Source organism: Pimephales promelas, chromosome 1, assembly GCF_988280905.1.
Source record: "Pimephales promelas chromosome 1, fPimPro1.hap1.1, whole genome shotgun sequence".
Taxonomy (NCBI): Eukaryota; Metazoa; Chordata; class Actinopteri; order Cypriniformes; family Leuciscidae; genus Pimephales; species Pimephales promelas.
In genome coordinates this window covers 40,836,592-40,862,614 of record NC_142769.1, presented here as the reverse complement: position 1 = coordinate 40,862,614, position 26,023 = coordinate 40,836,592, and the positions used below count along the sequence as shown (strand labels likewise).

Below are 26,023 nucleotides of genomic sequence, written 5' to 3'. Positions count from 1 at the left end.
GTATTAGAAATTATACTAAAATAACACTCCTCCATAGGAACTATCTTCCCTTCAAAATAACTAGCCCAGAACATCTTAACCACCCAGAACATCTTCGCAAACACATGCTAACCACACTGAACATCTTAGCAACCATATAACACCACCATGGCATTGTGGGAATGAATTTTGTATGGGCAAAAATGTGTCGATGCAAATACACTGATTACACTCCAGGGCAAAAGAAAGAAAGAAAGAAAAAGGGCAGAGTCCAACATTAAGCTTTTTTCCCCCTTATTGCCCAGGAAATTAGCAAAATTTAAGGAAATGCCCTTCTTAAAAAGCCATTGCTGTCTCAGAAAAACCTCAATGACACACCAGAATGACGTTTTTGGCAGAATATGGGAAGCTGTGTGTGGAGTGATGAGTCGCAATGAAACACGAGTTGCTTGATGATGCTCAAGAGCGGTATCTTTGAAAATATGCTGCGAAATATAACAATAAATGCATCTCTACTACAGTGAAGCATGGAGGAAGAGCTGGCATGTGTGGAGTCTTTTTGCTGCTGGTATTGGTGAGCTTCTCAACTACTCATGAACTGTTTGAAGCCATCAACATTGTGAGGACCGAGGAACAACACTGACTCTTCCTCCTGTAAAAAGCAGTCTGCAAGTTTGGAAAGGTATGTTACTTAATACAGAATTTGTGCAATTTCTGCAAATTTTCTGTCCAGTGATTTGTGATTTAAATTGTTCGAGTAGTTCACCCAAAAATTCTGTCATTACTCATCCTCGTATCATTCCAAACGCGTAAGACCTTCGTTCATCTTCGATCACAGATGAAGATCTTTTTTGAGGTAATCTGAGAGTTTTCTGTTCCTCCCTTGACTGCCACACAACTGACACTTTGACACTTCAAAAAGTTAATAAAGAGATTGTAAAACTAATCCAATATGAATTGAGCGGTTTAGTCCAAAATTTTCCGAAGATGCTTTATATTATGAACAAATTAAAGTTAGGCATTTATTCACATATAAAAATGAATCAACTCAAGCATCAATTGTGGTAAACGGAAGCTCAAGCGTGTTCAAGAACCAATGAGGTTCATCCTCGTGTTACGCAGCACGTTTGAGCTTCAGCAAGAACCAATGAGGTTCATCCTTGTGTTCTGCTGCACATTTGAGCTTCCGCAAGAACCAACGAGGTTCATCCTCCTCATGTCTAGAGACCTAGCTTGTTAATGTCTAAGTAATCACAAACTGGCCTAATTTCTGTGCCTTAAACGGGAAAGGAGACTAACGTCGACCTGACCTGACATGCCAACAGCCCGGCCGCTGCTCCCCTCATGCCAACTGTCCCATTTGTTTATTTGTGTTTATTCTTTCCAGGCTCTGCACGAATGAATGAGATAAGTGAGGCCTGTGTGTGTACTGAGATGTTGATTGATTTGGTCAGTGCCTGGATGCGATTCCTGTGACATTCCGGAGTGTTCTGGTGGATTCTTGGAATTGGGGAGGACAAACTTAGGTTTGTGAAGAGGAATGCCTGGTGGTCTTAATGAATGGCAGAAAAGCTTTAACGATGACACATTTGAGTGACAGATTGCTAGGGAGCGCTGGCAAGGGGAATGTATGATGAAGTGAGGGTATATTTGTGCAGGCAGGAACAAGGGCAGTCTGGGTGCTCAAGGCGGGTTGTCTTAACGAGTGTGTGTGTGTGTGTGGCCACATCTAAAACTGAATAGACTGGTGTGTGGTCAACACTGGGTTAGTCAAATGGTGTGTAAGTGTGTGTGGCCTCTGAGTGTGTTTTGTTTTTGAGATTGTGTGACATTGGGATCCCAAGCAGAAGTGAGAATGACGATGACTCATAGCTGGTTGTCTGGAAGACTTATGAGAACAGAGAGCTGGGGAGTGATCTTAAACTTGGCTTGAAGTGTAGACTATGCACTTATGTGGGTTTTTTTGCCTGACAAAACATCCATCTAGGAATGTCATCAAAGGTAAAAATGCTTCATAAGCAGAGGACCAGCAGTCATTATATAGATATGGCATTACATTTTAAGAGCTTAAAAAAAAAAATATATATATATATATATATATATATATATATAGAGAGAGAGAGAGAGAGAGAGAGAGAGGTTCAAAAATGCTTTAATTTTTACATTTCAAAAATCATACATTCATATACTCATTCTAAAAATAGAACATGTACAAAACCCACAGATATTAAAATAATAATAATCAAAAATTCAGAACCATCACATCATCATAAATAGTACATAAAACATCATTAATACACCATATCTCAATAAAACTCCTGACATCATTTACAATATGATAATATGCGTACTCCACTTTTAGCCTCCCTTCCACTAATTTCCTAACCATCACTTCCGGATCCGTAGATGCCAACTGTAAGCCTTTGTTCTTCCTGGTCTTCCACACTGCCAATTTTGCAGTCCCAATAATATAATTCAATAAACAAACTTTCTTCCTCATCAAAAAGCTATATTTTAACCCTCCAATAAACACTTTATCTGAAAAATCTTGATCAAATTTCCTGAACCATTCTTTAAGACGATTAAAAAGACTCTGTAGTCTTTCACATTTTAAAAACAAGTGTTCCAAGTCTTCCTCTTCACCACAAAACCTACATTCCCCACCCACAGCTGGATTCAAGTGTGCCACATGTCTGTCTGTAGCTATTGCCCTGTGAATAATCCTCCATTATTGAGAGAGAGAGAGAGAGAGAGAGAGAGAGAGAGAGAGAGAGAGAGAGAGAGAGAGAATGGAAGCTTGTTTCCGCCACAGAATAAAAAATAAAAAAGATACTTGCGACTTTATATCTCGCAATTCTGACTTTATATCACACAATCGCAAATTTATTTTTCACAATTCTGACTTCATATCTCGCAATTGCGAGATATATTTAGTGTATATATATATTTTTTTCTTCTAGATATATTTTCTTCTAGACAAGACATATTCTTGTTTGGGTAAGGTTTGTATGTGCCCCACTTCTCAGATCTTTCCTATACCCTGTTCATAAGTAATATATATATATATATATATATATATATATATATATATTTTTTTTTTTTTAAGAGTTGTTTTTATATGGTTTTATATGTTTCTTGAGCAGCAAATCAGCATATTAGAATATTATTGTATATTTTTTTATGTATACTGTTCAAAAGTTTTTGGTCAGTATATACTGTATGTATAAAAACCCCCAATCTTCTTATATGCTGATTTGCTGCTCAAGAAACATTTCTTACCATTATCATCAATGTTGAAAACACTTGTGCTGCTTAAAAAAGTAGCATTCATTTCGTAATAAAATCAAAATCTGATTAAAATCTTCCCAGATTTTAATTGTAAAGAGTATAAAACAATAGGAGTCAATGGGAAGTCCCCACCATGATAGAAAAACAAACATTGTGTGCGTGAAATCATCTTTTGTGTGGGAGAACCATGTGTGTCCTGGGTGTGTGGGTGGTTGTAGTATTTTGTGCAAGTTTGGCAAAAGAAAACAAATGGTGTAGAATTCCTGCTGGAAGTCATGAGTATGGGCAAAAAGCACAAACTAAAGAGATTATCAAACTGTGACTCATGATTCAAAAAGGCACTTTAATTGTTGAAAATGACACCTTGAACTTCTGTTTTTACAACACAGATAAGACATTGTAAAATGATACAATAAAGATGGAGAGTGTGAGAGATATCAGTACATTCTTACCAATATGGAGACGCAACATTGGTAAACAGTGCATAACTGCTTTCTTTAAATGGAAAACAGTCCACAGATCGGTGGTCAGAGAATTTAACAATCCCAAGAAAAAAAAAAAAACCTCTCGCTGGAAAAGGAAACACAATAGTCTTTTTGTTTTTAACTGACAGTTCATGTTGCTCACTGGATTTCACGGTGTTCTTCCCCCCTTAAGTTTTTCACAGCAGTCCCATAAAGTATCCACAGAACTCCGTGAGATTTATAGCATGCAAACTATCATATCCACTGTTTTCGAAACCAGTCAAGCAATTCATTAAAAAAATACACTCGCGTATATACGCACCTAACGTACATTAGTCTTCTGTGTTCACATTGTGGTTCTTCGTGGTTCAGAGGGCAAGTCCTGCAGTAATCCGTCTAGATCCGATGGAATTCAGCCATATTTCTTTTTCTTGGCCACCCCTCACCCCACTATGACCTCCATGTTGTACAGATAGTTACATATTTCGACTTGTTTACACATGTGCACACTCAAACATGACCCTGGACGGGCCGGAGCAGATTGACTGGGATAATAAGCTCAGTTAGTGCGAATTAGTGGGATTATCCAGGTTCCATTGGGGAATGTTCACCCAAAAATCTAAATTCTTTCATTTACTTTCCTTTCAATTTGTTCCAAACCTGTATGACTGACTTTCTTTCTTCTGCAGAACACAAAAGACATTTTAAAGAATGCTTTTTTCCAAACATTTCAGTTTGATGTTGTTCATTATCCTACTGACTTTCATTGTTTGGACAAAAAAACAAATCTACAATTCATCTTCGTCATATTGGTTTGGGAGGACATGAGAGTAAATGATGACAATTTTTCATTAGGGCTCACTGGGCTGCGAGATGATGTGGTTAATGATGGGTTCTAAGCATCGATGAGGTCATGTATGACTTCAACACTGATCTAAAACGCTTTGTACCTCCCTTAACGTGATAGTGTTTAAATTGAAAGTGTTCTCAGATCAGTGCATAACGACAACCTAAAGGCACTTTTACACATACAAAACCTAGTGGTATCTGACGTCACATTCCCTAGACCTAAAAATGCACCCTGTATGGGGATTGGGGACATTTTGGCATTGCGGCACATTATACCAGCCAAAAGAAATGCACTTCCGGCAATTTGTTCTCCATCTTTGGATTTAAATCAAAGTCCGAGTTTCTTTATCCAGACAAATTGCTGATAAGAGTCAGTAAAGTTTTGTAATGTGTAGTCTAACTAGCGTTATGTCCATAGCTAAATGCCACAAAGAGTCTTGGCTCGATCGCTCTCGCTGTATAATGTGATTTAAGGCACTGTCTTGGCAGGGGCCCTTTTCCTCACTGACTTTATCAGTAAAAACTGGGGAAAAGTCCAGAGAGAAGAAAACACACTCGTGGTTTAGAATGAAACCCAAGCGAGTGTTTGTGCTCGCTCTCAGAAACACCATTGTGACAGCACTTGATCATTTACAGTGGAAAGTAATCACCCCCACCCACTCCTCTTTAAAAAAAACAAACACTTTTTCCTCCGAAAAAAATCAAGATTCACAGCGCCGTTTCGTTTTGAGAGCGCCACGGCTTTTACGTTTACCGCGGGGGCCTCATTTTGTGGGATTTTCATGCGACATCACAACGCTCATACATTCAATTCCAAACCTCATGATTCTGAATTAAATACAATATATACACAGGTTGAACCAACCAACCACATAAAGAAAAGTAAGGATGCACAAGTATGAAGCGCCACATATCAGAAAAGTGTTTTTCTGGGCACGTAGGGTGTGTTTTTTTTTTTTTTTTTTATGTGTGCAGCACTAGAAAAAAAACAAAGCATTAAATGGGCGCGATATTTCAACAAACCGTGTATCGTAGTGTTTATTTTACTTTTCGTGTGGCCGTGACCACGTGAGCAGGGGAGCACGTGTCTCTCCCTGACAGTACTTCCTCCTGCACCCTGGACCAGACAGCAGAGGGAGACCTGTAAAAGTGATTTGCGTCTGAGGCTGAACGAATGTGTTTTTATCTTATCGCTGTGTTTTGCATGTTTGGAAGCCATAAATACTCTGAGGAGTACAAGTGTTTTCAAATGCAGTCTATATAACAAGCTGAATTCCTCTGTGTTTATGTGTGCGTGTGAACTTTTTTTAGGTCCTTTTCTTGTCCGGGCATGCTGCTCCGCTGGTCCGACAGGACGGGGAGAATTCCACACTACTGCAACCTGCCAGGATGCTCCTTTGAGGCTGGTAGAGCTACATACTTCCCCTTCTCATCTTTCTTTCCTCCACATTCCCACTGTCATCATTCTCTTCTCATATCTCTGTTTTTAAAAAATCCGCCGTACACAAAAAATATTCCCCTCCAGCGGACGAGAGCGAGCGGAGTTGACGCATCAAAGCGTTTACACACCGTTGGCACAGATTCACTTTGTGAGTTTTTGTCTCTCCTGTTCGTTCATTGTTTTGCTACCGTTTCAAAGATTCACATCTTTGATGTGATTTGTAGAAATATACATACATTCCTCTGTCTATAAAAGAAATAACCTTGTCCGAAATGTCTCTCATTCATGCATCCTTCACATATTCAAAGTCTCAAAGAAAGGAAATTTGAACGATTAAAATGAGTCTTTTCTCTTTGGGTCGCAGCTCCGAAACGCTCCACCCGGCGGGTAATGTCGTCCCGATCCAGTTCCTCTGACGTGCTCTTATAGATCCAGACGGAAAGCTCCGAAATAGCTAGAAGAGTCCTCGCCGTACACCATCGTAGGAGACGAGACCGACACGAAGACCTCGTCTCCCGCTCGCAACTCAAACAGGCCGCCCTGGTACACTGAGTGAAGGGCGTATTCTGCGTCTGGAGCCCAACATTTGGTCCCCACTCCCTTCAGAAGCTGAATCGGCCTCAGGTAGGAGGTTTTCTTATAGATGCACTGGACCAGCTGGTGGCTCACGCTGTTTTGTTCCCCCTCGCTGGGAGAGGGGTAGCGGAAGTACACTTGGGAGTACAGGTAGTAGCGGCCATCCTGGGGTACGCGAAGGCGCCCGTTGGCCAGCGTCATGTTGTGCAGATGAGCGCCGAAGCTCTGGTTGGCCCAGGAACGTACAGGATGGCGGCAGGACTGGTGCAGGTCTGCTTGAGGGGTGGAGTACTGAGCACCACCTGAAAAAAAGGCAGGAGACGGACTTTCGGTTAGCACAGGGGAGTCAAACTGTCGAACTTTAGCTCCAACCCTGATTAAACATGTAAGAACCAGCTAATCAAGGTCTAAAGGATCACTAGAAAACACCTTTTGGAGCTTTTAGCACGAAACAGCATTCACAAACTGTTTTATTACTAATATATTTATATATAAGTATATGTATGTATTTTTGAGTGAAACTTTTTAATGTTCATAACAAGCACATAAAGTTTGACTAAAATTTAAATGAAAACTTACAGCTCATTCAAAATTTAAATACTTTAATTTTATCTCTATACAATTATAATAACACTGAATGAATCAAAAGGGTATGGAGGGTGGTGGGGTAATTTTAATGGCCTCCAGAATATTTTGTTGTATGAATATCTGAACATGCAATATATAAAAAAAGAACATAGCTTTAAAAAAAAAAAATATATATATATATATATATATATATATATATATATTAGAGCCCGACCGATGAAGGATTTTGAAGGCCGATACAAATAAATATTCCGATATATCGGCCGATATTTTTTATTTTATTTATTTTTTTTCAGAAACGCGCAACAAAACATTAACAGATTTCCCTAACATAGTTATTTGTAGTTATTTATTATGAGTTTTAAGTGAAATAATATGTTAAAGCATTTTAAAAAGAAACTTGTTTCTTTTATTGTCACAACAGAACAGAGGAACATCAAAATATATTAAAGTTCTGATAAATAAAATAATAATTAGTCCCTACATTGCCTTATAATCTACCTTATAATTACAATGTCAGATTAGCTAGTCTATGATGAGCCATAATTTAGCAATAACGTCATACTGCAAATTGTAAAACATACATTTTCAATTTAACAGGCCAAGGAGAGATGATTGAAGCGTGTAAGTTTCATAAAAACTTGAATGTGGGTAAGTTTCATAAAAACGGAAACATTTGAACAAAAAGCCGTCCAAAAGTAATGCTTTTATCGCTTTTCTTTCTGACAATTGCTGTCAATGGTGAGGAAGCACTGTCTCATGAATGACAGAAAATTCTGTCAATGGCGAGGAAATATAATTTTTTATAAAGATTATGTTTGGGGGTCACATAAATTTAATCTCAATGTTAAAATAGGGGACATAAGCACACACACAATTAAATATACTATAAATCATGTGTTAAAGCAAATAATAAAAAAAACAACCCTCCCAAAAATTCAGTAGTGAAATAAGAATAAATAAGAATACAAAATAAGAATAAATGTTACAAAACAAGGAGCAGGTTCTGATTAAGGCAATGCACATAATCCAGAAGGTAAAAGGGAGGAAAGAAAGATTGGTGGATTGTCTTAAGAGTACAGGGGAGATCAGAACAGGAAAGTATGGCTGCACAGGAGAGGAAGTCACGGACGGAGTGAAAAATCGAAGAACAGAGAGAAAGAACCTGGGGAGGAAGGGAGGTATAGAGGACATGGAGGAGCAGGCGGCGTGTTCCTCAAACACAATGAGCCACATTCCTCAAAGAAGATCAATAACGCTAGCCCTGCTCTTTGATTTACTGCTTCGAAAAGTTCTTAAAGGGCCGTTCTTCTGACAAAAGTGATAAAGAAAAACACATATGAAGTACAGATGTGTAGGAAAGCCCACTACGGCGGTTAATATAGATGTTCTCAAGTGATTTAACAATTTTGGCGTTTTGAAGATACTGGCATGTGCAATTTTCGTAGTGCCTGTACGTAATTCATCATCAAGCAGACTTTCTTTGTACGTGATTCATCATCAAGCAGACAGGTTTGTGAATAATGCATGCTGTGTAAAAAAAAAAAAAAAAAAAAAAAAGAGAAGACCTTGCAGTTTAATGATCAGACTCATGACTCGTGCTCCAAAAACAAAGCTGGTTTGTCTCGGTTTCATTTCCTTCTGAGATGCGTGACTGAATAAATCTTTGAATAAATGTTTTTTCCTGGCATGCATGCACTAAATAGGACTTTGATCCGAGTAGCATGAACTTCAAAGGAACAGATGAGATTTTGGGATGTTTAGTGATATTTTTATAAATAACTAAACAATTTCAGGCTGTTTTATAATCAATTTCTTCTTAGCAGCTGTTTGCCAGGCTTTTTAAAGGCATTGGATGGGTCATGTACATGAAGAGCACACACTAACAGACTTTTGAGCTGTTCTGAACACAACAAACATAAAATGTGATACCATGAGAGCTTATAGACTTCTTGATCTAAAGCTTTATGGTTAAATGCTTAAAGGAGTAGTTCACTTTAAAAAAAAAAAAACGTTTTTGCTGATAATCATGTCATCCAAGATATCCATGTCATTCTTTTTTCAGTCGAAAAGAAATTAAGGTTTTTGATGAAAACATTCCAGGATTTTTTTCCATATAATGGACTTCAATTGGAACCATACGGTTCAAGGTCCAAAAGACACTTTCAGTGCAAACTACAAAATGTTCAAAGGGCTTTAAACGATTCAAGACGATGAAATAAGGGTCTTATCAAGCGAAACGATCAGTCATTTAAAAAAGAAAGTTTAAGTTTTATAAGGTCAAATCCTCGCCTTGCTCTGTTCCGTAATGCGCGTTCGTGACTCTCCTGTTCAAACTCGTTCATCAAAATGAACAAATCTTTTCCCGAATCAATTCGTTCATTTCATTCGTTGAATGACACGAAACAAGATTCGTTCATTTTGATAAACGAGTTCGCAATCGTTTCACTTCATAAGACCCGAACAGTTTGCAGTTTGCACTGAAACTGTCTTTTGGACTTTGAAACATTTGGTTCCCAGTAAAGTGCATTATATGGAGAAAAATCCTGGAATGTTTTCATCAAAAATTTCGAAATTTCTTTTCGACTGAAGAAAGAATGACATGGACATCTTGAATGTAAATTATCAGCAAAAGTTTTTTTTAACGTGTACTACTCCTTTAAGTTAAATTAAATTAGTTTTATAGACTAAATGTAATATTTAAATGTATGATTTAGTTTACATATACAGTAAACTCACCTGGTAGGCTGCCAAGGGTCAGGTGGGCTGATGGCCTCTGTGTCACTGTGGTCATGAACTTTGACCCTGATGTGTTATATGAATGGGGCATGGCTCTTGCTTCTGAGAAAGAGTCAGACAGTAGACAGTCAGCACATTCAAATACATCATAAAATATGAAGCCATCGGTGTTGCGCAAGAGATTTTAACCTGTTCTTTGAACTGGATTGCATTTTGTTATTGTCTATTTTTGTGTCATTATTCCTGGTGCATTATTTATTGTGACCAATTGTTAAGAAATGATGACTGATAAAATACTCACCATGTAAAGCCTGTTTGGAGATGATGCTGTCTGTAACCTGTGATAGAAACAAACCACACATTTCATTAGAACAGGCAACTGAGTGAGCTAAAACATGATGACTTCACAATTTCTGCATTGTCAACAGGAATGTGAAACTGGATGATTCAGTTTTATAATCTTGTCTTTCCTTCTTTTGGTTTCTTGTCTCACAGGCAGATAAAATGTACCTCAAGTTATAAAACAGAAACAATTCTACTGTAAAATGTCCTATTTATCTTTCATCCTTTGAAGACGGCAGTTTCTAAGGATGTGTTGAGCTGGAAAGTCAGCCGGTGTACGAGACGACTAAGAATAGTTTGTGAGGTCAGTTAGTGTTTCAGTAGTCCGTGAAGGCCATATTTCAACCAGTCAAACCCCAGTATCCAGATCATTTGTTCCATTGACTAGGTCTTGAACTGAAAACACCCTGATTACTGGCTCATTTCCACTGCCTCGGGCCAGCCTCAGCTCACCTAATTGAACTAAATTAAACAAATTGAAAACTCTTGATGATTTGTTAAAAATGTAGTCAGTGTTTGAATCACTGTATTAATTTCATTCAGCAAAAAAAAAAAAAAAAAAAAAAATGTCATCAAGGAAAAGAGAATCAGTTCCATATTAGCCATAAAGCTGTTCAGATTTTAAAAAAAGCCAAACATTAATCCAACTCAAAAATGTCATCAAGGAAGTGGTGAAAAAAAAAATCAGTTCCATTTTAGCCATAAAGCTGTTCAGATTTTAAAAAAAGCCAAACATTAACCCAACTCAACATTTTCTTTCCACTTTCTTGAATCCCTCTTGGATAAAGGTTAAATGCCAGAGTTAAGATAAATATAAAGTTTGGCATGTAAGTTTTACAATCTATTTTAGTCTATAAAATTTATAGTGTTTTGCCTTTCCGTATTTCGCAGTACATTATGTTGTGTTCTGTTGCTGTGCACTGTCTAAGCTAAAATATGAATGGCTCTTTAAACAAACACTTTAATTTAAGCTTTTCGAAATAACTGTGTTTGATAAAACAAGATGTTTTTTTTTTCTTAAGGAATAATAATTTATTCGCTCTCCTCCCTTCTCTTTCTCTCTCTCCTCCCCAGTCCCTCTCTGTCTGGCATCATCAACTCAAGCGTGAGTGTGTGATGGAGTCTCTGTTGTTCTTGGCGCTCTCTCTCTCTCTTTTCTCCTCTCCATTCATCAAACAGACGAGCGCCTGCAGGCTTTATAACGTGACATAATCTCACCCAGACCACAACAGCGATGGTTTCTGACCAAAGCTTTCACTTTTTCACTTTAATTTGTGGTGCAGTAAATGGTCCGGAAATCAATTCCACATCTTGCAGCAGATAAAGGCATGTTTTGGCATGTTTGTGTACATGCTGCATATCAGAGAGAGAGAGAGAATGAAAAAGAGAACAAGATAGATTCATAGAAATCATTTCAATTGTCTTCTTATCCTTGTCCAAAATTATTATCTTCTTTCCTGCATTTATTTAAATGCATTTTTAGATGGACAGATAGATAGATGGATGGATGGGTGGTTGCTAGAGGGTTGCTATGATGTTGTTCTGGACTGTTGCTAGGATACTGCAAAATGGTTGCTATGGTGTTTGGGGTAGACGCTGGGATATTGAAGAAAGATGGATGAATGCTAGAAATGTCTGGGTGGTTACTATGGTGTTGCTATGCAGTTGCTAGCGTCATCTGGGTGGTTGCTATATAGATGGATGGATGGATGGATGGATGGATAGATAGATGGATAGGCTATGCAATTGCTAGGGTGTTCTGGGTTTTTACTAGAGGGTTGCTATGATGTGGTTCTGGACTGTTGCTAGGATACTGCAAAATGGTTACTATGGTGTTTGGGGTAGGTGCTGGGATATTGAAGAAAGATGGATGAATGCTAGAAATGTCTTGGTGGTTACTAGGGTGTTGATTTGCAGTTGCTAGTGTCATCTGGGTGGTTGCTATGCATTTGCTAGGGTGTTGTGGGTGGTTGCTAGGACATGATAGCTAGGTGGATGGATGGATGATATAGATGGAAGGATAGATGGATAAATGGATAGGCTATTTGTTCTGGGTGGTTGCTAGAGGGTTGCTATGATGTTGTTCTGGACTGTTGCTAGGATACTGCAAAATGGTTACTATGGTGTTTGGAGTGGATGCTGGGATATTGAAGAAAGATAGATGAATGCTAGAAATGTCTGGGTGGTTACTAGGGTGTTGCTATGCAGTTGCTAGGGTGATCTGGGTGGTTGCTATGCATTTGCTAGGGTGTTGTGGGTGGTTGCTAGGACATGATAGCTAGGTGGATGGATGGTTGGATGGATAATTTAGATGGATGGAAGGATATATAGATGGATAGATAAGAAATATATAGATACAGTATATAGATACACTATATAGATAGATAGATTGCAAGGAAGCTTCCAAGTCAGGTTCTAGACAATATAATATAGGACTGTAAGAATCAATTAAGAATCGAAAACTCCTGGTTTATCCAGGAAGATCTTATGGAATTGTTAGTTGGATCCCATTATGTTCCTTTTGGAATGGTTCCCATTTATGACCGATATTCCAGAAGGAATCCTTCACACAAGCATTTATCAGTAAGGCCTAGTTAGAGTGTGCACGCAATCTGTTTTCTGGAAAACACAACAGAGTTCAGAAGGTGGAGACCCATACAAAGCCCTCAACAATAACAATAAACACACCCAGAGTTAAACCTTTGGCCCCTACACCCGTGTGCCAGAAAAGGCGTGCAGCCGAGGAAGATTTTTCCTCCATTCATAGCAGGAAGCGGGGTGAGTGCATGCACACAGCGTGCGAAGAAAGCCATTAGCGTTCTCTCCGGCTAAGTTTAGTGGAGACGGCAATCCAATACTTTTATCTGGCCACCAGTGCCAGAGATTGCTCTACATTTGAGATACTGAAGCACAGCGAGTTCCCCTCCTCCAGGAGGATTATTAATAAATAACTGTTGCTTTCTTTGAGGCGTATAACAATAAATCCCAGAGCGTGACTCAGGTAAAAGGCTAAAAACCCACGGAACTGAGACACAAACACATAGTGTACACACATTCTCTGCTGGATAAAATCAGTGCACGCCTGTTATGGGCCTTTGAATGAATGGGGTGTGTGTATATGCTTACAAGTTGTTTCCTGCCATTCTTGGCTGCCGTCTGAGGTCGGCCCCATTCCTCTGTCCCCCGGCCCCCTTCACCAGAGACCAACCGTTCCACTAGAGCACAACAGTCTCCTGGATTTGACCTTAAGCCCTGTGAGAATTAATCTCTCTTTTTTTTTTTTTTTCCCTACCCCCTCTGTAGAAGTCTGTATCTATTCACCTGGGGCCGGTTTGCTCCAGCTGTGCGTAAGGTACAGCTTAGCATAAATGAGAACTATGTTACAACCACTTAAAATGTGCTCATTGGACTCTTGCACTTAAATCAAATGCAACCCTTTGTTTAAACTAAATATTTATGAAATCTTCCGACCGGGAGTATGTAATGCGATCGGTCTGCCAGTAATATGACAGACTGGATTACATCAGTGAGAGCTTGATTTGTGTGAAATTTATGCCTGCATTTAGGTCTTAAGTCTTACAAATAGCTGGCGCAATTTTAAAAACAGCAGTCGGGGTTAGTTCTGTTTGTGCCTGTGTCTTCCTCTCCCTTCTCTCTCTCTCTCGTCAGGGATCTCTGCCACGGTGACACTTAATGAGCTGTTGAAGATGTGACAGGCTGTCTTCAGTCTCCCTTTTGGTGTGGAGAATGGGCTCGAAGACTTCCGAGGCTTTAAACCCGATTTAATCTCTCTTTCTTTTTCTCTCTCTCACTCTATTAGATGGAAGGTCGCTGTGGAGCACTCGTTGAAATTCGACTCTAACTAATACCAGCTTTGAGAGCTCAGCACATATTTGGCAGGAGGCAAGCCATCGTGTACTCATGCGGAGCAACATGAGAGCACCGACTGGACCGGCCTTTATTACTTTATTAACTTTTCTCTTTTCCTTTCTTTCCACCCTAGCAGATCTCGTGTTCACTTGTTACCAAACCCACTCCGTGTCCACAAGATAGTAGTTTTACGATACAAACAATACATTCTTCCAGAAAAACCGCATGTAGTAAAACCGACCACATCATCGAAAACAGTCCTTGAGCTATGATCATGCAGAAGATAAAGGTCAGAGGGCAGACAGAGAAGGCCTTTGTGTTTGTTCTGAGGCTGGCGGAATGCCCCGACTCGAGTATGATCACTGCTTTCATCGTAAATCTGTTTGAGACGCCGGTGGTGATGCAGCGCTGCCTCAGCCCCGAAGACGAGATGCTTCCTCATCTAATGAGTCATTAGGAGAATCTGAGAACGGCGGGGAACGGGGACAAAACCTCCCATTTAGCTTTGCAGGAAACTGAGGAGGGATTTAGGGATATTGAGAGGACTCAAGTGGCTGCTGCGGGGTTCCTGTTCAGGTGTAGTTTGAGGATATAATATTCCTTGGAATGCTGATCTCATTTCCGGGCTGGATCGCATCCATTCTGGCCGAGATGTTGTAGTGTCTTTTGATTTGTTGACTCACGTTAGGGTTTCTGCAGTGATTCCATCTGTTTGGTGAATGAACCGAACTCTTGCAGGGTTCCACTCTTGTTAGCCGTGCAGTTGTTCTGTATTATCAAAGCCCAACAAGGGCCATGGTAAGTCAAGGAGCAACAATGGTTTACATATCCTTCACGTCTGTACGCCACTTGTGTGCTGAGTCCAGATAAAATCGAGAATCTGGAGGATGTATGACTTTTCTATTTGCTTCTTTTTTTTTTTTTTGGAGTCCTCCATAATAACTACCAGGTGTTCTGGCATTCTCTGGATTCTGACGGTCTTCGCTTCAGAAACATGCATTTCCTTCATCTCTCCTCGCTCACTCATTCCCTGCCTTCGCTGCGAACACTCTCTCGATCCTGCTTATCCTCTCATTCTTTTTCTGTGTGCTTTACCTCTGCGCTGACATGAAGCTGGAAAAGAGCCCGAAGCCTTGGCGTGTGCTTGTTCGGCCTGTTTCTTTGTCTTTGTGTAAATGCCTTCTTTCTTCATGTAAATCTGAATCTCACTCTCTTATTCATATTGACGCGTGAACATAGACTTTATTTTTTCTCTATTTATGTACTTTGGGACTCGCATACAATCTGCCCCATATGCTCTGGCAAAACTCTACGTTATTTGTTTACTTTTTCCACTGACCGATCCCTTAGCATGATCAGGGAATTCTTTAGCGCACCATAATTGCGTCTCTCAGAAGTGGCGCATGTGTTTTTAATTAAGAGGCAAATGCCTCTGTCTCTGAGTGCCAATAAATTGTTTGCAGCCTCACACAATTAGTAGTGAAAGATTTGACGGTACGCACGGGCTGTTGCGCATAGCGGCAGGAGTGAGGGGGTGTAGGACAGGGTAGACATGCTCCATAAAATCTGATAACATATTCCCGGAGCTGAGAGAGCTGAGAGGTAAACAAATGGGTGGCACAGAAAATTCATATATAAAAAATACATGGCATTTAGAAGTTCTGACACCATAATGCAAAATGCCTATAGTGAAGTGAAAATTAACCCTATTTTCTTCCTAAACAAATGTTTCCTGGTTTAGTCGTTAATGATTCATTGGTGTGGGTTGTTCCAAAGAAAACAAATCTTTCTCTTCTGCAACGACTTTTACTTTTCTGTTGATCTCCCTTATTCTATGTGGGCTATTGAATAATGTTCAGTTCACCAATAGCCAAATAGCTATATATTCAGTCTCTGGTGGATAAAATCAAGTAGGGATGCACTATTTATTTAAAATAAAAATTAAAATATAAATAAAATAAAAAATTATTACATTTATTGTATTGGTGGATAATAATGAATATATAATTGTGCATGTTTCAAATTTAATTTATTTAGACAAAATTGTATGACATTTTAATATTGTCCATTTATTGATTATCTACCTTAACATATAATTCTAACGTTCAAAGGTTTAGGGTCAGTTTGATTTTTTTTTTTTATTAAATAAACTAATATGTAATCAATTAAATTAATAAATTTACCAAAAGAAGTAATTTTGCATTTTTCAAATAAATGCTGATCTTTTGAACTCTGTATTGAAAGATTTTGATTGATTGAAATCAATTTGAGCTTGAAAACACAATTGGTCTCCACAAAAATATTAAATAGCACAACCATCTTCAATTTTGATCATAATGAGAAATATTTCTTGAGCATCAAATCATGATATTAGAATAATTTCTGAAGGATCATGTGACACTGAAGACATGGGTAATGATGGTGAAAATTTCAGCTTTACCATCACAAGAATAAATTACATTACAATTTATTTTAAATAAATTGTTTTATTGTATTTCTGATCAAATAAATGCAGCCTTGGTGAACATAAAATACATTTTTCAAAAACATTAAAAAAAAAATCTTACTGACCTCAAACTTTTGAATGGTAGTGTGTTTAATGTAAATAAGTGTTTGACTTTACTTGATGATTTGCAATTCCAATCACACCTTTAGAATGAGACTTTCGAAAACCAAGCCCTAGGCTATCAAACATGTCAGTTTTATTAATCTAAAAACCACTGGAAGGTTGTGAAGGGAAAAAGCTGGACACTGAAGGGATAACCAGCCACGCCAGGGGAAAACCAAGACATTTCCTACAAATCTGAGCTCTGACTGCTAGACTGGTTCATGATCAGGACAAGGGGGTGAGTCACCCTCTACAATGCTGCATATACAAGCATAAATGCCTGAAAAACTCTCCCATGACTCAACCATCCAGTTTTCTTCCCTAAGGAGATTGTAATCACTTGCCAGGACACATTTATGGTAATGGCAAGTCGCTTCACGCAGTGAGGAACTTTACTTGCAACTGTTGTCTACAACAACTGTGCTGATGCATTAAAAAGGCAGATGATGTTTTTAATAGCTGTTATTAAGACATGGCTTGCCTAGACAGATATCAAGACAAACGAAGGCAGAATGTTGTGCAACAAGTAAAATCAGAGACTTAAACTCACCTTGGAAATATAGGACTTGATACCCTCAGCTAGTTTGATGCAAGGCTCTCCAAACAGTTGGGCCAGGTCTTCGGGAATGTCCCGGTCTTTATCCAGGGCGTTGAGCAAGCCAAGGCACCGCAGCTCTTCTGTAACCCCCTGACTCTTAACCTGCCAAAAGGATGAAAATTAGAACCAAATCACAACCCCTTAATCTGCAAAATAAAATGTGGTTTGAATGACACGTCATCCCTAGAAATGATGAGAACAGCGCTTAGGTTTAGGAAGCAAATTGGGAAACAGGGGGCTGAAGGCATGCTCAATGAGGAAACAATCTGCTCAAGGCCGACGCGTAGGCTGAAGATCAAACCAAGGGCAAGTATCCCTCTTGACCCTTTCCTGGAAAGTAGATGAGGACATCTACAACGGGGCTTGCTATGGAAAGCCAATGGGCAACAAGTTCAGCTCAAAGACCTTGAGCCAGCTGGAAAGGTATGTCCTACATAACGAGGTGCTTCAAATGACCTTGCACTGAAACCCTTGCTCTTATTTTCACTCTCTTTCTGTCCCTTTTCAGAAACTCAGAGGCGCTCCAAGAAATATATGTTTCCAGTTAAGGATCTCTGTGCGCAATTTCGAAGCCTTGAGTCACGGTCCGCCAAAGCTCCTAATGACTCTCCAGTCGCCGGCGGAGCGTGGCAGCAGAAGGTGTGTTTCGTTAACTCTCGCCGCGTTACGGTTTTCAAAGGGAGTCAGACAGGTAATGAGGGTCCCCCATGTTGAGCAGGGCTGCCCTCACAGGAAGGGCTCAAGACTGATCTGAGGTCAGTTTTGCTATTTCTTGTGTAACTGCACAAACGAGGCTAGTCCTGGAAGCACTTACGGGACTGAGGCCATGACTTGTACATATGTGTTGATCGACAACCCGTTCGCGGTTTTGTCTCATGGGTAAGCTTGAGCTGGTCCTGGATCCGCACATTAAAATGACTTCAGCGTAAGCAGAAAAGTACATTAAGACGTTTGGTGTACTATATATGGTTCAATTTGTAAATATTACTGACTATATATCAGGGGTCAACAATAAAGATGCAAGGGAAATAGTTTTGGGCCAGAGTTTTTTTACTTTTATTTATCTCGTGCATCTGTTTTTGCGAACTTAAACATTTGGTTTTCTGTTATGTATTCATAGTATTTTATAATTCTTTTGATTTGTGACCTAGATGGCAAGGTGGCTAACATTCAGTAGATGGGGTTTTTTTGAGTAGTTTTTAAAGCATCAGAATTAAAAACTAGAAAAAAATACCAGTAATGTTTTGCATTGTGTTGGATTCATGTTGCATGTTTGCTTTTTTTTTTGTACAGGAAAAAAATGTTTAGTGAGCCTAATGTTGCTAAAAAAAACTTAACTCAAAAATTTGAGTTTGATAAGATATTTTTACTAATTAAAAATTTGGTAAAAATGTAAATTTTTGTGAAATTTTATCACAATTTTAAATAACTTAAGATATGCTGCAGGATCCATTTTTTTTTTAATCCAACATGTTTATATCGGCAGCTGTGGTAACTAGAGCAGAGCTGGCAACCCGAATGCCGCAACACTACTGACTCTGTGATTGGTAGATCAGTGGAGGGTGGAGCATCAGAACAAAACACAACTTGACAACATCAATATCCTGGCTGGACTACTGTTGTCAGTGATATAAGATTTGAAATGAACATGATTTCTTAATGTCTAGTGACATATCAGGGCCATTTTATGATTATTTGAAATACATATCTTACATACAGCTCCTTTAAAATGTTTACTCCTGTGATAGCGAAGCCGAATTTTCAGCAGCCATTACTCCATTATCATCTTCATGATCCTTCAGAAATCATTTGCTGCTTTGAAGTTCAAGCTTTGATGCTTAAACCCAAAATATATTTTTGCGTCGAATTCACGTGTCTAGGCCTTCCCTAACGTGCACCTCTCAAAACATGTAACAATGCGTCAATTCTACGCAGACCGTAAGCACTGTGATTGGTCTGTTCGAAACCCATCCCACTTCCTCTGCATGTGTAATTGCCCGTCAACGCAGACAACGACACAAAGTATAAATGAAAAAAGATGTGTAGCCTACTACAGCGTAGAAGCTAAGGCATAGGTCCGACGAACAAGTATAAATTACCCTTTATTATCACAGCTAAAAACAAAGTCTTTTTTTTTTCAGGGTCCTTTGATGAATATAACGTCCAAAAAGAACAGCATTTGTTTGAAATATATATTTTTAAAACATTGTAAAAAAGTCTTTACTGTTAATTTAAAGAAATCAGTCTTGCTGAATAAAAGCATTCATTTCCTTTCTTTCTTTTTTTCTTTAAACATCTTTCTAACCCCAAACTTTTGAACGGTAGTTCAAACAAGTTTTGCAAAAAATAAAAGAGGATCATTCATTTATGGTGAGACCAGCAGAAAAAAAAATCAAATAAGTGAGCCCTATATGTTAAAATTAATAAATGCTGTAAAAGTACTGTTCATTTGTAGTTCATGATTCTCAGTTTTAACAAATATTGAGCCTTACTGTTAAAGTGTTCTAATTAGGGTTCACTTTGTACTCAATAGCAATATTTACCACCTGAGCTATTGCCATCTGATCTACTTTTACCTGGAAAACAGAAACGGTTTTTATAACGAAACCCAGTTTATCTGATGTGTCATAACTTGCTTGCGTGTACATGTTCAAAGCATTAATAACTGTAAACAACTTCTCGTCTTGGAAGTTTCTTCTTCCTGCTACTTCTCTCAAAGAAATGGGTCAGTTACAAATGACCTGGAATCTGAAGTACTGGCCAGGGTGTGGATTAGTGTGAGCCAGCAATTCATCATTTATCATTGTGAGTTACACCAAATAGATATAACAACTCTGGGTCAATGCTGCTACACCCTGATAGATGTGAACTCCATCAGTATTGCTATACGTAATCGTTCACAGATGGGCCTACTCACAAAAACCATGCAGCTCAATACACGGTAAAATTGGTTGGTATTGAGTCATTGGTAGTGAGACTAGTGGCGCTCAGGAGGGTTTCTGATCCCAGTGAGGGCAGCAGGAAGTGGGGAACAATGCTTCAGTGTTAGCCCTGGTTTCTGTAGCTGGGGAAAAGAAGCCACCACTGGACTTTCTGCTTCACTCCACATCCATTGCTTTTTTGGGAAGGGATTAAAAAAAGAACCCAGGCGTGTAACTTAAATCCATGCCAGGGGCTCTCTGTCTCTGCATCTCACTATAACGTCTAACCCTTCCTCTCGCTTCTCCCTTTTTCGTCTATCCCTGATCCATGTGTATGTTTTTTCTAGTTCTCCCCTGCGGTCTCAAAGAAAGGAACGCAGCCAGAAAGTTGGTAGTGATCTAAATGATCTGCGAGGGCTGAAGCTCTGCAACTTCGGATGAATACCCCGAGGACAACAGGTTTGTCTAAGCAGGTCTTCAAAGGAAACTTCAGCCAAATATTCAATTTGTGCATTTGGCAAAGAACAAACTCCGAGGAGATTGTTCTCTTTCTCTAGAAGACCACACAGAAGTCAAAACCTGTCTAGTCAATAGAAAGCAATGCTGTGGCTTTGGGTCGACCAGTCTCTGAAAGCAACAAATCATGTCACGGTCAGAACGGGAAGCCCTTTGATAAAAGTTTAAGTTTTATTTAGACTCACACAATGAAAAGTATCCAAACAAGTTCAGTAGGTGCTTTCCTCTTAATGACGGGTTTCTCTAAAATTAGCGCATGTGACACAAACAATGAGTTAAAGTCAGTGATAGAGGGCATTCTCAGCATGCCATCGGCTCTCTACTAGCACACACCTGTACATACAAACATTCAACTTTACAATGACCCGTGCCATTGTGTGTGGCAAAAGCCCCAGTTGCCAAGGGCAACTATTCTTTTTTCTCATAATCACCTTTGTCTTGGCTCCTCTCATTGGCCCATAAATCTTTGGTAAATGGCCAATGAAGACAGGCCTTATTAAGAGTCCATTGTGATGCGTTTTTAAAGCCCTCTGGGTGTTCTATGAAGTCTCGGGCCATCGCTGTCCCGTTCTGCTCTGTCTGACTGAATGTTTCACTTCTAGAATACTAACTACGTGCCTGTCAGTGGACCTTTTCCCGAACCAAATGGGGCCCCAGACGTTTCGTCCTGCTAGAATATCTAAGCGCTTCTGAGAAGCAGGATTTGTTTTTGTTTTTTCTCTGCACGTAATTAATACAGAAATTAAACATGACAGAAACAGATTGGAGTAATTATGAACTTAGTTTAACTCAAGTTACTGGACTGAATACGTTTTAGCTTCCTTTTTGGGGCTAATCACACCAGAAAAGACCGTTACATTTGATTATTGTCAAATAAAGACATAAATTGCCCCTAAAAGTCTTTGGAACATTCAGTCCGCAAAGTTTTCATTACTCTGCTAATGGCGCTAAATGAGGGAGTAGCATTGTTTATTAACCGTCCTGTTGGTGTAAACCGGGGCTTTGTTTGTCCTTGCAGGCTCTGATAATGGGGTAAAATGGAGGTGTTTACTCGTCTTTTAGGACAACACTGTGAGCATCCCATCTGGCTAGTGCACCAAGATGAGCACAGGATATTTATGTTAGTGCTAAAGAATGTTCATTAGGCAACAGCTGTGTGTGTGAGAGAGAGAGAGAGAGAGAGAGAGAGAGAGAGAGAGAGAGAGAGAGTGCATATGTGTCTTTATTTTCAGCACTCAATAGCTCGGGTCTTTTTTCTTTTCTTTTCAGCTTGTCATTGTGTTGAATTGATGACCGTCAATATGGGGGGAAAAAACCTTTAATCCTTCACTAACACCAAGTTGATGTTTAATCCTTGAAAATATTTTCCTAAGGCTTTTTGTTCATATACGACTGAAACTTCATCATAACGCGGGGCCCATGAAATAGGCCGGTAGATATATCAAACCCTTGCTCAGATTTATTAGAAAAGCCGGCGACTTGTGCGTTACGCAAGATTTATACTGAGAAGTGAATCATTGCTTGGCCTAGTTTAATTTACTTAGCAAAGATGAAAAATAAAAAGCTACTCTGTGCTACCTAATGAATTTAGATGCAGGATGAAATGTATACATTTATCAAATTTATAGCTCAAAGTTGATTTATATGTGACACTTACACAGAGCTTTCACCACAGTTTTGTATTTAAGGCTGAACCAGAGTGTGTAAGACTGGAAACTATCCATGCCTTCTTCGGGCCTGGCAAACATAACGTAACTTGAATCCGCAAAGAATTATCAGAGAAAAGCAGCCACAATTAGATGTAATTATATGTTCTACATAAAAAGCATGCTATTACAGTGAGTACGAAAGGGAAAGACAGAGGAAAATTGAATAAGAATAAAGACCAAACGTGAAGGAGAGGGGAACCAAGAGGGTGAGAGAGTGAGATGTTGTAGATCTTGGCAATGGAAAATGTCACAGGAGGTTTACCATGGGGAGCCTGAGAGGAGACAAACATTTGCTTGCAGGCAGGGTATTGCTTTCCAATGAATTTCTGTTGTTGTTGCTGAGGGGCCAGTCTGGAACTACATGTAGGCCTATCGTGTCGGTTGAGGGAGAAGGAGATTGAGGCTGGGAGAAACTGAAGGCACCAGACAGTACTATGCCCCGGCACTACCTTCCAGCTCAGTCCCACACCTAATCTAAGCTGATTGTGTCAATCGTAGTTATTTATAAATAGGCCACCCGGAACTCTGTGCAATTTTAACGGTGATGACTTGCGTGGGAGCTTCTGCCTCTATATCCTCTCTGTTGTGTTTACCATCTCGCAGTGTGACCGTGAATTAACCTCACTTTCTTTTTCCTCGCAGAGGTAGAGTGTTTATTTGAAACAATCAGTCTTATCTCACCGAGCGCTATCGTTTTACTGGCTTTGCTGATCGGAAGGTAGTTTTATAGCCTAGGTAACTACAGATTTTTTTGGGTCATATTTGACTTTGAAATAACCCTATTATGGGTTCAAAGTTTATTAATATTCAACAGGGCTTACAGATTCCTAGCTAAGCCTGGGTTTTGGGTCTGAGTATTACTAAACGCAACACAAAACGGCAGAGCATGAGAGATATGCACTACATATTGTTGAGTACACTTGTCAAAATGACACTTATTCAATAATCTCAACAATGTGATTCTGATTCATAGAATGGTTGGACTTTATTTTACAGTGCGTGTACTTACCCATGAAAATACTGGGTAATGTAGGGTAACAACATGGGTTAAGTTTTAGGTTCAGGTTAGTACCTAGTATGTCAGTTTAAGTATGTTCATGCGAAGCAGGATGGTAAAATTAAGTGTAACCCATAGAATTTTGTGTGTATTTCCTTAACACTATCTATTTATTGTGCTGACAGCCAGGCTAGCCGGTAAAGCATGGAAACTATTGCATGGAAACACAATACAATGTTGCAAAACAAGTACACAACTTCCTTGTCTCAGTATTTTGATTGGGTAATCATGTCTTTGTTGTTAATGTGCAGTTTTGAATATTGAACACTTTTAATAATCTGACAAGTCAAACATTTTGATTTTTGATTTCTTTTTATGATGATGATAATACGTAATAATAATAATTGTTTTATTTGTATGTTTTTATTACCCAAAAGCACACATTAAATGTCATCTGAAATCAGTTTGATATGAATTATGGTGTTGATTATTTGTGAATTCAAAGCCTGAAATGATCAAATTAAATTATCAATTTTCCGATCACAATTTACTGCTTTGCTTCCTTTGACTAGTTAATGCCTTTTTTCATTATTTGTGTATCTTGGAATATCCACTGACACATTACTGATCTGCAACTTAGTAAAAGTTCTCTTCTGTAAAAGTCTTTGTGAGCTGCCTACCTCCTTGACAGCATTTTGGCTAGTAATGGGCACTAACACGAGTAAACATGCTGTCTAGTCAGTGCACTAGTAGGTTCGCCTCGCGAACGCGCCTGTGATGCCCAAAAAAAAAAACTCGCAAAGTTTTAAGACACGGCCTGTTCATCTGGTATATATATCGACAAAAAAAAAAAAAAAAATCATTGCAACCCCATAACACCGCTTACCTGCGATAAAGACATGTTTAAGTAGACAAAGAGTCCTGTGGTCGAGGCTATTTGCAGCACGACCACCACGATCACGACCATTGCGATCCATAACTTTGACGGCGAGTCTCGACCACGGCTGTTCGCCGGAACCATCATGTATGTGGTGGACTCGCTGCTGACCGACCTGAAGTAATCCTGGTTATTCTGAGTAGCCATGGCATTCCTAAGACGTGAGTAGATACGAAGTTAGTGACAAACAAATAGAAAGCAGCAGCGGGACGTTGAATAAACTCCTTATTGTTGGCGCTGAGCGGCCGTGGGAGTGTATAGAGTCTGTCCCACACACTCTCATGCAGTCAGTCACTCACTAATGTTGCAGGAGTAGTGTGTGAGTGTGTGTATGTGAGACGCTAAGGGGTTGAGCCTCGAGTATCTGGAGATACATTACCGCAATTCCTCATGAGTTCCTTAACCCTTTTCCTCACAAGATATCCTGCAATATGAATAAATACATATTCGGAAGATATCGTTAATAAATCAATGTTTTATTTTGTATATTACTTCAAATTGCTAGTGTCGTCCGTGACTTTTCAAGTTGTTTATGATTTACTGGATAAGGATTAAATAATAAATGAATGTATTAAATTAAATAAATGTTTTTATCCCGATGAAATATTTAAGAGTGTTGCATAATGAAATGCATAAGATTGTTATAAGATTGCATGAGATTTCCTGGACTGTAAATCACACATAATGTGGGTGGCCAAGTTCAAGGTCAAAGGAATCCAGGTCCTTCAAAGAAAAAATAAAACAGTTGCTGAAGGAGTGAATTAAATAAGTATCTTGTTTGTAGTTGTTTTAGATTATTTTATGCTTGTTTTGTCTTTTACTTTAAATAATTGAAAATAATCTTTGGCCCCTTTGGAAGTTTTCTGGGGCCCCCTAGTGGACCCTGGGTTGAGAACCACTGGTTTAAACCAGCTGGTTTAGCAAGTTTTAGATGACCAGTTAAAGTGTCCAAAACCCCTCTAAAACAGCCAAAAGACCAGTTTGACCAGGTTTGGGGACCAGTTAAAACCAGGAAAACATAAGGCTGATTTAAGATTTTGTTTTGCAGAAAGGTATGTGGAAGCTTTATATTTGATTTTTATTTATAGTCCTTTAAAAAAAAAGTTAAAGATACACCTGGGGTCAGATCCACGAATGAAAACATTCTTATAAATTTGTAAGAATGTTATTAAGTGCAATTTTTTGAAAATTCTTTAAAAGTTTTTAGATATTTTCTTAAAAAACTTATTGTTTTTCTTAAAGGGATAGTTCTCCCAAAAATTAAAATTCTATCATCATTTACGAACCTGCAAGTTTCAACCTGTAGGAGTTTCTTTCTTCAGCTGAGCACAAACGAAGATATGACGAACGATTGGAACCAAACAGTTGTGAGACACCACTGACATCCATAGTAGAAAAAAAAAAAATACTATGGAAGTCAATGGTGTCCCACAACTGCTTGGTTCCAATCGTTCTTCAAAATATCTTTGGGCTCAGCAGAAGAAACTCCTACAGGTGTGCAACAACTTGAGGGTGCGTAAATTATGACAGAAGTTTCATTTTTGGGTGAACTATCCCTTTAAGATCTTTGGTGTTGTATGGTGGTTCTTGCAAAAACTCAC

The 26,023-nt window shown here is 38.9% G+C and overlaps 1 protein-coding gene across 1 annotated transcript; it reads right to left on the bottom strand.

The window, feature by feature from the left end:
* Positions 1-6,078: 6,078 nt before the first annotated feature.
* Positions 6,079-24,717, bottom strand: tnfsf10l (TNF superfamily member 10, like). Its single transcript, XM_039651180.2, has 5 exons — positions 24,372-24,717; positions 17,295-17,444; positions 10,226-10,262; positions 9,925-10,026; positions 6,079-6,899 (listed from the first exon to the last, which is right to left on the bottom strand). The coding sequence occupies exons 1-5, from the start codon at positions 24,567-24,569 to the stop codon at positions 6,445-6,447; spliced, it is 942 nt and encodes a 313-aa protein (XP_039507114.1). The 5' UTR covers positions 24,570-24,717; the 3' UTR covers positions 6,079-6,444.
* Between the last annotated feature and the right edge of the window lie 1,306 nt (positions 24,718-26,023).

What these genes read in the sequence shown, in the direction of transcription:
- tnfsf10l (XM_039651180.2), bottom strand. Translation starts at nt 24,569, where the DNA reads ATGGCTACTCAGAATAACCAGGATTACTTCAGGTCGGTCAGCAGCGAG. An exon ending in CTCCAAACAGGCTTTACATG is followed by an intron (nt 10,027 to 10,225) that starts GTGAGTATTTTA and finishes ACTCTTTCTCAG; the next exon opens with AAGCAAGAGCCATGCCCCAT. An exon ending in GACCCTTGGCAGCCTACCAG is followed by an intron (nt 6,900 to 9,924) that starts GTGAGTTTACTG and finishes CCTTTTTTTCAG; the next exon opens with GTGGTGCTCAGTACTCCACC.